Source organism: Myotis nattereri (assembly GCF_964212035.1).
Source record: "Myotis nattereri genome assembly, chromosome: 18".
In the NCBI taxonomy this organism is placed as follows: Eukaryota; Metazoa; Chordata; class Mammalia; order Chiroptera; family Vespertilionidae; genus Myotis; species Myotis nattereri.
In genome coordinates this window covers 13,779,609-13,791,886 of record NC_138093.1, presented here as the reverse complement: position 1 = coordinate 13,791,886, position 12,278 = coordinate 13,779,609, and the positions used below count along the sequence as shown (strand labels likewise).

Below are 12,278 nucleotides of genomic sequence, written 5' to 3'. Positions count from 1 at the left end.
ATGAATTGAGAGAAGTATGATTTCTCTTAAATGTTCAAAATGAGCCTGCATTATTATAAAAAATTTTAAAAAAGCAAGTTCCTAGATATATTTAAATGAACTGTACCCATTATTTATTCACCTACAGTAGACTGAGCAGTTACTCCAGTTGTGTTTCTGATGCACATGATCCTACCTTGCAAATAAATGAGCATCCTGGTTTGGGTTTTGAGCTAGCTTACCTATCACTTCACAAGTTAATCAATATTAAAGAGTTCTAGTCCCTGCTGGCAGCAGTTGACACGTTAAGTTAGCTGTGTGAGCTGAGAGGCCAAGAAACAGATCCATGTGGATGGAATTGTTCTCCCAGTAGAAGAAATCCCTCTGCCTCCTCGAAATCCAGGATAAAAGTGGAGAAGAAGAGGGAGGCAGGGTGACTGTATTAGCCAACAGCACGGCCGTGGCCTGGGCCCCGCCTGAGCTGTAGGTGAAGAGAGCGCCAGACGTCAGGGCTGTCAGTTCAGCGCTTCTTAAGACTTTTGACAAGGAGGTGGGTGGATCCTGCTAGATTTAGAAGGTGACTCCAGATCAGCAGTCCTCTCACAACAGATTCCTGTCAGGCCAGTAATAATGACTATGCACAGTAGGTTCTCTGTAATACTACTGGATTCAGTAAACCCTCATTAGCTCTAAACCTGCATGCACCATAATGGTCCCATTTTTTCAGTTATTTTCTCTCTAAGTAGCAAAGGCAAATGAAGAAAAAGAGGTTTTCCCCCAAGTAATTCACGTTTATTTTATTTTAAAAATTCAACATAAAAGTTAAAACCACATAATACCACAACTCAAAGTTTACCGCTGTTACTGTTTTGGCATATTTCCTCCTAATGTTTTTTTCTTTACCTAAAGGTTTCTGAGTTTTGTTTCATGTTTTTGGCATAATTAGGATTTCAGTGTCTATACAGTTTTGTACTTGTTTTTCTCACTTTGAATTATATTGAGAACATTTTCCCATGTAATTACTAATTATTTAAAATAATCTTAATGGCTATATAATTTCATTTTAAGGATGTCTTTAACCATTACTATTAGGCACATATTATTTACAATTTTGTTTGATATAAGTAATGGTGCAAAAAACATTTTGTATATTGATAAGCCCTTGTCCCATCTCTGATTATTTCCTTAAGATAAAATGTGCAGTGAGGCAGTCTCAGACATTGCTAGTAGATGTATAAATTGGTATAATAACTTCTGGAAAGCAATTTGACACTATGTATTCAAAGATATAGGCTGGCATCATGGCTCTTACTGCTGTTGAGGTTTTGTTAGTTTCTTGATTTTTAAGAAGTCCTGGCTCAGGTGATTGAGGAAGTGGTTAAATGACTGTAAACTTTTATCAGAATCATCAAATGATATACTTAAAATTGGTAAATTTTATTGTCTAGGAATTATATATCCATAAAAAATTAAAAATTAAGCCCTAGCTGGTTTGGTTCAGTGGATAGAGCGTCGGCCTGCGGACTGAAGGATCCCAGGTTTGATTCCAGTCAAGAGCACATGCCTGGGTTGCGGGCTCAATCCCCAGTAGGGGACGTGCAGGAGGCAGCTGATCAATGATTCTCATCATTGATGTTTCTATCTCTCTCTCCCTCTCCCTTCCTCTCTGAAATCAATAAAAATATATTTTTTAAAAATTAAAAAACACTGTAGTACCAAGTGTAAAATTATATAATTAATAATTTTTTAAAGTTGATAATGTTTTGGATAAATGGGTTAAATTAAATATACTATTAAAATTAATTTTACGGCCCTAACCAGTTTGGCTCAGTGGATAGAGCATCGGCCTGCGGACTCAAGGGTCCCAGGTCTGATTCTGGTCAAGAGCATGTACCTTGGTTGTGGGCACATACCCAGTGGGGAGTGTGCAGAAGGCAGCTGATAGATGTTTCTCTCTCATCGATGTTTCTAACTCTCTATCCCTCTCTCTTCTTCTCTGTAAAAAATCAATAAAATATATTTTTTTAAAAATTAATTTTACGGCCCTGGCCCGTGTGGCTCAATTGGTTGAGCATCATCCAGTCACCGAAAGGTCACCAGTTCAATCTGGTCAGGGCACAAGCCCAGGTTGTGGATTGATACTCTGATTGAGCTGGTTGAGGTGAATGTAGGAGGCAACTGATCGATGTTTCTCTCTCTGTCTCCCTCCTCCCCTCCCTCTCTCTTCTTCTCCTGCTTTCTCCCTCTCTCTTTCTCTCTCTCTCAAATCAATAAAAACATTTTTAAATTAATTTTATGTATTTTTACCATTTTAATGTGGTTATTAAAATTACTTAGCAGCTCACATATGTGACTTATTTTACATTTCTATTGGGTAGTGCTTCTTTAACCCAATCAATTTCGTTTAATTCTCATAGCAAGGTGAATATTTTTATTATTATCATCAACCTAATTTTTCAGATGAAGAAACTGAGGTATAGAGAAGTACCTTGACCAAAGATAGAGAGCTAATAAGTGGTAAAGCTGAAACTGAACTCAGACCGTCTGTTTCTAGTCTCCGGGTACCTAAGCCCTCAGTTGAAATACTACTTTAGGAGAATTTATCTAGCTATGATTTTTTAGAAGTCCCTTACTTATAAATGTTCTTACCAAGTGGCCAGTATGTGACACTTCCTGGCTACTGGGAAATACTGTAAATCAAAGCAGGAGAAAAATAGTACGAAAGGGAGGAATCATTTAGTTTTAAGATTTTTGCCACCCAAGGATAATTAAGAATGAGATTTAAGACAGTGTTGCTCTTTGAGTAAAAATTAACTTGATTAACTAGTGGCAGCTGTTAGTTTCATCACTACCTGAGATAATACCTAAGTGTTACAATAAGGCAATTCCTACAAAGTCAGTCACATTAATGTTTTTGTAGAGAATACAGTTTAGAGCTTAGAAAACAGTTGGAATTTTGGATTTCTCTAAATACATTTGTAGCTGGGAGTGGGCTGATTGATATTATCAACAGGTACTTATAGATTTCTACCTAAAGAGGTAACATTAGAAACTTGGACCTTCTCCTGTAACCACGAGTTGGTAGGATCTCTGAATTATTTACAGAAAAATTGGGATCCTATGACAGAATTTGCATTTCAAAGGAAGAGGAACCCGGAGGAGACTCTTCTTCACTTATGGGCATTTCGGGATCAGTCTTGAAACTGTTGGAACCATCACCATCTTTGTAGAAATTTGGGGAGTGTTGACTTTCCTCCTGTAACCAAAGTATTAGGCACTATGTCAAGAGCTGTGATGAGCGCATCCCCCGTCGCTGGCGAGCGTTCACTGAGTGTGATTCCATGTAAGGTTCAGTGCACGGTGCTAGGAAGGTGGAGACGTTTTCTAGATCTGTAAGCATCAATGTCTGATGGGAAAATGGGTATATAAACCAATAATCAGGTGCTTCTGAGAAACTGAATTTAACCCATTCAAATATACATGCCCCCTTATTGTAATTTATTTGTGCACTGGAACATACAGTTTTTAATTAGAAATAGTTCTTGTTACAAAATCAATGCATAGTCATTGTAGGGGGAAAAATTAAATACAGCTAAGCAAAAAAGATGATAAAAATATCCAAGCTGCTGTCATCCCACCATAGGAAATGTCACCATCTTGATGTACAGCCTCTTAGACCTTTTTCTATTAATGTATACACACATATCTTAAATCAAAGGGAATATTCTATTCATGTACTTTCAGTGAAGATACTCATATATGTCATGTTTGTAACTGAATAGTATTCTGTTGTCTGATTGTGCCACAATTTATTTAACCATTCCTCAGTTTGTTGTTCACTCAACAAATACTTATTGAGTACCTACTGTATTCCAAGAGCTATTTTGAGACAAAACAGATATTGTTTGATATTCATTGTTTATCATTTTTCTCTTACAAATAGTGCTGTAATAAACATCATTTATATATATATTTACATATACATTATACATATGTTCAATTGTTCAGTTGTTCACTTGTCCAGTTCACTTGGGATGATAATAATAATTGAGCATATTCTGTATTTCAGACAGTCTGCTGGCTTTGTTACATATATTACCTCATTTAAACTTCATGATCCAAGAGGTGATATTGTTTTGATCCCAATATTCAAATGAAGAAACTGGAACATGGAGAAATTATGTAATTTGCCTGAGGTCATATAGCAAGGAAGTGCAATATGACTGGAATTCAAACTAAAATTTGGCTGATCCCAGATTTCATGCACCACTAGCAATGTTGAGATGAAATTGCTGCAACACTTTGAAGATGCTACATGACCAGTGTGCTAGCCAGAAAACTTTACCAGTTTATACCTTCACACCATGCCCTTGCCAGCACTGAGGTTAGCTGCTCCTGATTCTTAACAATAACCATACATTTAAAAATCATCAATTTGTATGGAAAAGTTTAGTTTAAAAAGTTTACTTCAACTCAAATGCAGAGAAAAAAAAACACACCAGATAAACAGCGTGAAACTAAAAGAAGAGACCAATAAATAAGAATCAGAAACAAAGAAAAGAGTCAAAGAGGTAGATACTGTCTGGTTTCAAAGCAGCCTCCAGCTCCAGGTTGCAGGCCCTGTGAGGCACTGACCTCCTGCTTCCCTTAGTTCAGTACAGACCCCAGCCCAACCGTCATTCCATCTAAAATACCTTTTTCTTTCACTTACGCTGGTTTAAATAGGCTTCTGTTTCTTGCAGCCAGAACATTGCACTTTAGGAAAATGTTCTCCTCTTAACACGTTTGTAGGATACGCCTTTTAGTCTGTAAGACCCAATTCAGCATTTGCATTTTTGTTTCAGGTTCTGTTGGGTTAAACAAAGTTAAAAATGGAAGGAGAAGCTCCAAAGTGCTGTGTAGTGATACAGAAGTGACTCATTTACTTTTTTATTTCCTATATTATCTACATTCCTGTGTTTTTTTATGATCACAAAAACATGTTCTACAGATTTTTAAGTCGACAATGTGATGCCACTGAGATTATTAAATAGTAAAGTATCGAGTTTAGTATCCTCAGCACAGCCCTGGGTTGCTGTTCCTCTGCCAAAACTGTATTCCCTTCCCCTGCTGACTGATGCATCCGTCAGGACGTATGCTCTTCCACTCGGGTTATCATGAGAGCTTCCGCTCGAATGGGATGTTATTTATAAATCACCTTTCGATACTCTTCAGTCTTTTAACCCTTTTCGGTCCAACCTCGAGGCTGACTCGACAGACCAGGCGCTAGGAGCAAGTCCAACGTTCAGCAATAAGAACATTAAAAAGTTCAACATTCAATCCCGTCAATTAATTTGGACCCTACTGTTTGAATTCCAAAAATAACATTGGACCGCAAAGGGTTAAGAGGCAGTGCACCATAGCGGTTCAGAGCACGGGCTCCAGTTTTGCCATGTGTCTACGTGTATGACCTTAGGCAGATTTCCCTGTGCCTCAATTTTCTGTAAAATGGAGGCAATAATAGCTTCTATTGTGATGTTTGGAATATATAAAAAATGCTTAGAGAAGAATCTGGCACAGGCTAAGCACTCAGTAAGGCTACTTGCTGCTGCCGCTGCCATTATTAACACATCTGGGGGCAATAAAGTACAAAAGATTGGATATTCGTCATCAGTACCTGTGTCATCACCCATACTTCACTTTCACATAATTCAGGAGCAGAGTTATATTAGTGTCCTAAGTGGGAATATACTGGGGCAGTGATGAGATTTGCTGTGAAGATAGTCCAATTGCCAGATGACGTTCATGATCTGTGAGGAGAAAAGTTTTTAGTAGCTCAGTTTCCACTTGTGCTCACTTATAACTTACCCTTTGAGGCCCCCAGAGTCAGTGCCTCTATAATTCATAGACTTGCATAGAGTCATTGGCATCCAAGGCTTTCTGCAGTTAGGTTATTGGGGGCTTTGTTTCTTGAATTTTTTTTATGGTGGTTACCATTCTATTCCTGTAGTTGCGGTTGCTCTGACAAATTGCCATGGTCTCAGATGTTTCAGTGGTGAGAAAGTACATCTGTAGCTCTTTATTCTCAGACAATAATCTCCTTTCAGACATCTGTGTAACCAGTAGCACAGGCGGTTTACACCGAGGAATGACTCTTTTGCCCTGTGGACTATGAGGATAAGCCTTTCTGCTCACATGCTACCCAATGAATGTTATACGCACAGTGCTGGGTACATGCAGAATCCTATTGGCTGCTGTCTCCCTGTTCTCAGTGGGAGAGGAAATAGGGCCGAAGGCTGTGTTTGTTTTGTTTTGCTTCGCTTTTTGTTTTTTCAGGCACCAGTACTAAGGTGGGAACTGGGATGGAGCAGCCACATTTCCTAACAGGCAGTTACATTGTTTGTAGGAAAGTGTCATAGGATAAAAGAACCTCAGTGAAATTGTTTATAATCAAGGAATTGTTTTATATCTTAATCCAGGCACAAAATGAACATGATAACATCTTTTGGAGTCTCCATTCTCCCCAATTAGTTGGAGAGATTTTCAGAGACAGAATTAAATAATTTAACTCATAAGTACCTTAAAATATGTTTATCTCAAAATTTAAAAGCTTCCTTTATAGAAAAGTAAAATAGTTTTTAAAACAAAATAATAGACCACAAAGAAAGATGTAAGCTGTGAACCAATTTGGACTCTACCCTCAGACTAATAAATTCACTGCAATTAGGTGCAAGTTAAATATGCAAGTTATAAAATGTGCAAGTTAATATATGCAAGTTAAATAAAATGTGTCCTAAATAGAAATTATTAATTCTGGCAGAGCATTCAGGAAATGCTACACAGAGGAGATAGTGTTTGAGCTAGATCTTAAAGAATACGTTGGATATCCATAGGAAGAAAGCAGTCAGGGCTGAGGAAACAACAAAGTTAAGGACAGGAGGGAGGAAATGGTACAACGTACTTGAGAAATAATGGGAAGTGAAGTAGAAATCCAGTGAGGAGCCGGATGACCTCTCTACCGAAGCCGCCCCGAGTGTTTTCAGACATAGATGTCGAATGCCAACCTTCTCCCTTGTTCCTGGTAAAATTGCTGTCAGTTATTTAGGAAAAGTTAGGTGACACTTAAGTTGGGGTCTTAACCTCTTTAAAAAAAAAATCTGATCCATGTATTCATTCATCAGATCCTTAATTCAGCATCTAGTTTATACTGAGAGTACACAGATCCAGGAGACACCACTCAGGATGTGCAGTAACTGTGAAGAGACGCCATTAGAAGAGAGCTCCAACAGCTCCCCCTCCGCTGCTGCCCCCTGCCTTCCGTTGGGTCACAGTGGATGAACGCTTCCAGCAGAACCCGGCCCTGCCCCTGGGCACCTACTCCGAGATGTGACTCCAAACCTGCTCCTCTCTCCTGAACCAGCTTTCCTCACTCTATCTGATCATTCACACAAGGATAGAAACATGCTGTTTCTCCCCCATCTTTAAAACCCCTTCATTAACGGTGTTCACAGCCCCTGTTGCTCTCTAGGGCAGCACCGCCTCTATCTCACCCAGCTCCAGTCCAAGGAGAAGGGGGGGGGGGGGGGAATAAAGAGGTCGCTAGAGCAGTGGTTCTCAACCTGTGGGTTGTGACCCCTTTGGGGGTCGAACGACCCTTTCACAGGGGTCGCCTAAGACCATATATAATTACATATTGTTTTTGTGATTAATCACTATGCTTTAATTATGTTCAATTTGTAACAATGAAAATACATCCTGCATATCAGATTTACATTACAATTCATAACAGTAGCAAAATTACAGTTATGAAATAGCAATGAAAATAATTTTATGGTTGGGGGTTACCACAACATAAGGAACTGTATTAAAGGGTCGCGGCATTAGGAAGGTTGAGAACCACTGTACTAGAGGCTCAGTGCACAACATTCGTGCACTGGGGGGTGGAGCATCCCTTAGCCAGGCCTGCGCCCTCTTGCAATCTGGGACCCCTCGGGGGATGTCCACCTGCCAGCTTAGGCCTGATCTAGACATCCCCCAAGGGGTCCTTAGCACTGCTGTAGAGGCTCCTGCCACTGCAGCTGCACTCACCAGCCGTGAGCCTGGCTTCTGGCTGAGCGGTGCTCCCCCTGTAGGAGCGCACTGACCACCAGGGGGCAGCTCCTGCATTGAGCGTCTGCTCCCTCGTGGTCAGTGCATATCATAGCGACCGGTTGTTCCGCCGTTCAGTCTATTTGCATATTAGCATTTTATTATATAGAATTTTACTTATTTTTTATCTTCCCTCCTCCCCCATTGGAATATAAATTCCATGAGGGCAGAATTCTTTTTACTTTATTAGTATATTCTCAGCTTCTGAAACAGTGTCTGGCACATAGTAGGCATTTAATAAATATTTGTTGATCAAATTGCTATCTCTGGGGGGAAAATGGGGAGAAGAAGAATTAAGGAAGACTTGATCTCTGTGTGTACTATTTTTAAATTTTTACAAAAAGAATGTATCCATGTAGTGCTTGTGTCCTGGAAAAACTCATAGGCTTAAATGAAAAATGGACATGTAGACAAGTGAATTCCTTAGGGGAGTGGTAATCCTATATAATAAAAGGCTAATATGCAAATTGTCCCTACTGGTGGGAGTTCAATCTACCAGGAGTTAGATGTGCGCTGACCACCAGGGAGTGACGCAGAACGTGGCGGGCGTCGGCGCCGTGGTGCTGGCAGCAGGTGGCAGTGGAGGTGCTGCCGGCCCCCGATGGGCCCCGACAAGAGCAGAACCACAGTGGGATGGTGGAGCAGGTGAGCAGGCAGCACCAGGCCAAGGCAAGTGCGAGTGTGGGCCCTGATCACCCTGCAGGTCGCTCTATAGATCAGCCCTGATTGCCAGCCAGGCCTAGGGACCCTACCTGTGCATGAATTTCATGCACCGGGCCTCTAGTGTAGAGATAAAAGATGCAGAGTTTCACTAATAAAGTGTCAGAGGAATGTGGCAGCCTTCTAGGCAGGGGGAATAGTTATGTGCAAAAACAAAGAAATATGAAACATAGTGGCTCTGAAAACTGGAAGGAGTGGAAATTGAGAGTTTTCAGTATTTAAGTTATGAAAAGTTTTATCCTCTCCTTCACTTACCCACTCCCATATTCCAGTATCTCTAGCTAAGTATTTGGTTGTAATTAGAAGCCTCATTACTCCATTAAAGCAAATATCTTGAGTTTTTCTTCTCATTGTTTTCCTGAAAGTCTTTTTCTATTTTCCTGCTTCTCAGAAATTCTCTTTTTTTGTCTTTTTCTTCACTGTAGCACTCTTCAGATTTGAGTCTTGATTCCTTTGGTATCTTCAGTATAATAAGAAACTCCATGTAATTTCTATCTGTGGAATATGGTGGGGGGGGGGGGGAGAGGAAGAGATAAGATGTAATTTTGTCTTGTTATAATATAGAGCTTTGTTTAGGGACACCATTGTTCAGCTCAATTACTTTAGTAATTAAATTTTAAACTCCGATAAGTGTTAGTCTCTAGTCCCTTACAAAGACTTAAAACTGAAACTTGTTTTTCCATGTGTGATGCAAGATTTTTTTCTGAGGTTGACTTTTTAAAATCAGGGCTTTTGTCTGCCCACCTTCCTTCTTTCCATCTTGTTGGGAAAACACCCTTAATGACAGCACAAACCACGACCAGCCATAGCATTGGTCCCCCAGGCGAGCTCTTGGGCCGTCTCTGATGGTACCAGGCCTCACACTGGACGTGGTTGTGAATCTGTCTCTGACTGAGAGCCCCTTCAAGGCAGCAACCACAGTGCTCATTCGTCCACCTTAGCTCAGTGCCTCCTTCATAACAGATGCTCAGGACACACTTGCTAAATTGAATCGAGTGGAATTGAATTGGATTTCAGTACCACAGGAGAAAGCACTTTCTTTAGAAAAATTTTTTTTTATTTTAGAGAGAGAGGAAGGGAGAAGGGGAGAGAGAGACATGGGGTAGCGTACGGGGGTAGGGGGAGAGAAAGAAAGAAATATTGATTGCTGCCTGTACGTGCCTCGACCAGACATAGAACCTGCAACCCAGGTATGTGCCCTGACCAGAATTGAACCCATAACCCCTCGATGCACAGACGGTACTCCAACCAACTGAGCTACACTGGCCAGGACAGGAAAAGGGGATTTTTGAGTTTGCTTTTTTAAATGAGACTGATTTAAAACAACCCTGGAAAAGAAAATCATTTTTGTTGTTGTTTTTAAGCATAGTCTAAATTTGGGGTACAGAAAGCAATATGTTCATCGCCTGTAATTGTTAAAGCATTCTGCAGTGACTCATCAAAGTCCCCAAATAGATACTTTTTAAAAAGCTACAATGGCCCTAGGAAACAAAATTAGGCTTAGAAAATATAAATTATGTTTTCTCTGCAGTCAAGAATGTGGGGTCTTGTTGATACAGAGGAGGATCTGTAAGTATAATTTCAGGAATGCTACTCCTTTCCTTTAGACTTGCACAGAGTCTGAAGTGGAGCAGAGATCACCTAATAAACTCCTAGTGTTTCCCAGCACGTCTGTTTCATTCTCACTCAAAGTCATTTTCTGACCTCCAAGCGTCTCTAGTCCAACTGGCCAAAAAGCCAGGCCAGAGATGGTGCCTGCATTCAATAGAGAAATAAATAAATTTAGCTTCTACTCCTTTCCCTCTCTTCACCATTGTTTTTCTTTTGCAAACAAGTTTAGAATTTAAATCCTCTAAGGTCAGAATCTTCCAGGTTTAAGACTACAAACCAATGATAATAGTAAGATACCTGGTCATTCCTCCAACCTTCCGTCTGCTATAGATCTGTCTCCTGAGTGTGAATCCCACACACTTAAAAATACTGCCCCAAAACTCGTATCATAACGCAGGCTCTCTTGCCAATGGGTAACGATTTTACTTCATTTCTTCAGCATACCTTTATTGAGTACCTGCTAGGTGTCAGCCGCTGTGTTAAGCCCTGGAGACCCAAGCCGAGCAAGTCTTAGTTCCACCCTAAGGAGCAACAGTCCCACCCTATTTTGCTAACAATAATACGGAGAGTACCTCGTTCATATTAATACAGTGTTAACATAGCACAAGGGCCAAGTGATCATCATGATGGGCACGATTAGTTCCGCGTGAAGGACTTTGGGAAGGTCTCACAGAAATGGTGACTTTTGCTCCTCAGCCTTAAAGGATAATAAGGATTTCATCCGACAGAGAAGGATAGTCTATCCTTTTGGACCTGGATATAATAAGAGCAAAAGCATAAAGGTACAAAAGCTCATGACATGTTCCGGGAACAATGAGAGGATGGGCATGGACGGACGTAGGCCACTCGGTGGGAGATGGAACCAGACATGGGGGATGCTCCCTTCCTTTTTCCTTTGAGTAACCTCCAACTTGCTCGTCAGTTTCCTAGAGGAAGTTCTGTCTTCCGGGCTGCACAGCCGGAGCAAGGAGAGCTCTCAAGTCACCTCCAGGTCAGCAAGCAGAAGGTGAGCCGGCGATGGAGAGGCGAGGAGAATGGCGCAGCTTCCCCGCGTGCCTGGCTGCAGGCTCTCCCATCGACCAGGAGCGTTGGAGAAGAGCCTTGGGTTTTGTGCTCGTTCTTATAACCCATCTCCAGGTGGCCTGCTGGTTCCTGAACTGTTGGCACAGACACCAAGACTCCCAGTGACGAGTTGCGAATTAAGTCTGAGCTCTTCCCAGCCCACTTGTCTCATGGTTTCTTTATCAAATAAATAAATGTATTCCTTGTATTTAATAGCACAATCACTTCTGTTTCTGATGAATTTTGTTGGATCTTACTTGACAAAAAGGGTTGTGAGAGCTTGGAGGAGTTTGTAAAAGTAATCATTTGGTGTACACGCTGCACACTCTCTCTCCTCTTGACCCCTTTTAGTTTTCATTAACCACATTCCTGCACAAGTCATTTCTGAAAACTCATCATGTTTTTGTAGAGAGCCATCCAAAAATTGTCCCTACATTGCAATTTCCTGTGGCACTGAGAAACCATGTATGACTGCAATAAAAGGCCATTTTGTGAAAAGATACAAGTGATTTGTTTTTGTTTCTTTGGGGTTAATAACTATTATGTATGGGAATTCATAAGATGTGGCATGAGCTCGCTTTACACCAAACATGGAGAAGGTGCTGCCTCTACACAAAGCATATTTAAAGTGTGTCAACGCAAATAATAAATTCTGGGGTCAATTTCACTTCTCTTGAAAACAATGGAACATGATGCTGTTAATGCCAGGAATTATGGCATCCTCTAATCACAGCAAAAATACCACAGCATAACCCCTCCCTGGTTCTCTGTAAGTCTTT

General features: G+C 40.7%; 1 protein-coding gene across 2 annotated transcripts in view; it reads left to right on the top strand.

Moving 5' to 3' along the window:
* The window catches only part of VPS45 (vacuolar protein sorting 45 homolog), a 45,676-nt gene extending 33,683 nt beyond the window's left edge, over positions 1–11,993 (top strand). The window contains exon 15 of one of the 2 annotated variants that reach the window (XM_081111858.1): positions 11,360–11,993. In XM_081111858.1, the coding sequence (XP_080967984.1) occupies positions 11,360–11,447 (88 nt within the window). In that variant the 3' untranslated portion in view covers positions 11,448–11,993. Of the gene's footprint in view, positions 1–11,337 lie in introns of both variants that reach the window. The other variant, XM_081111859.1, reaches the window with a different exon arrangement.
* The last annotated feature ends 285 nt before the right edge of the window (positions 11,994–12,278 follow it).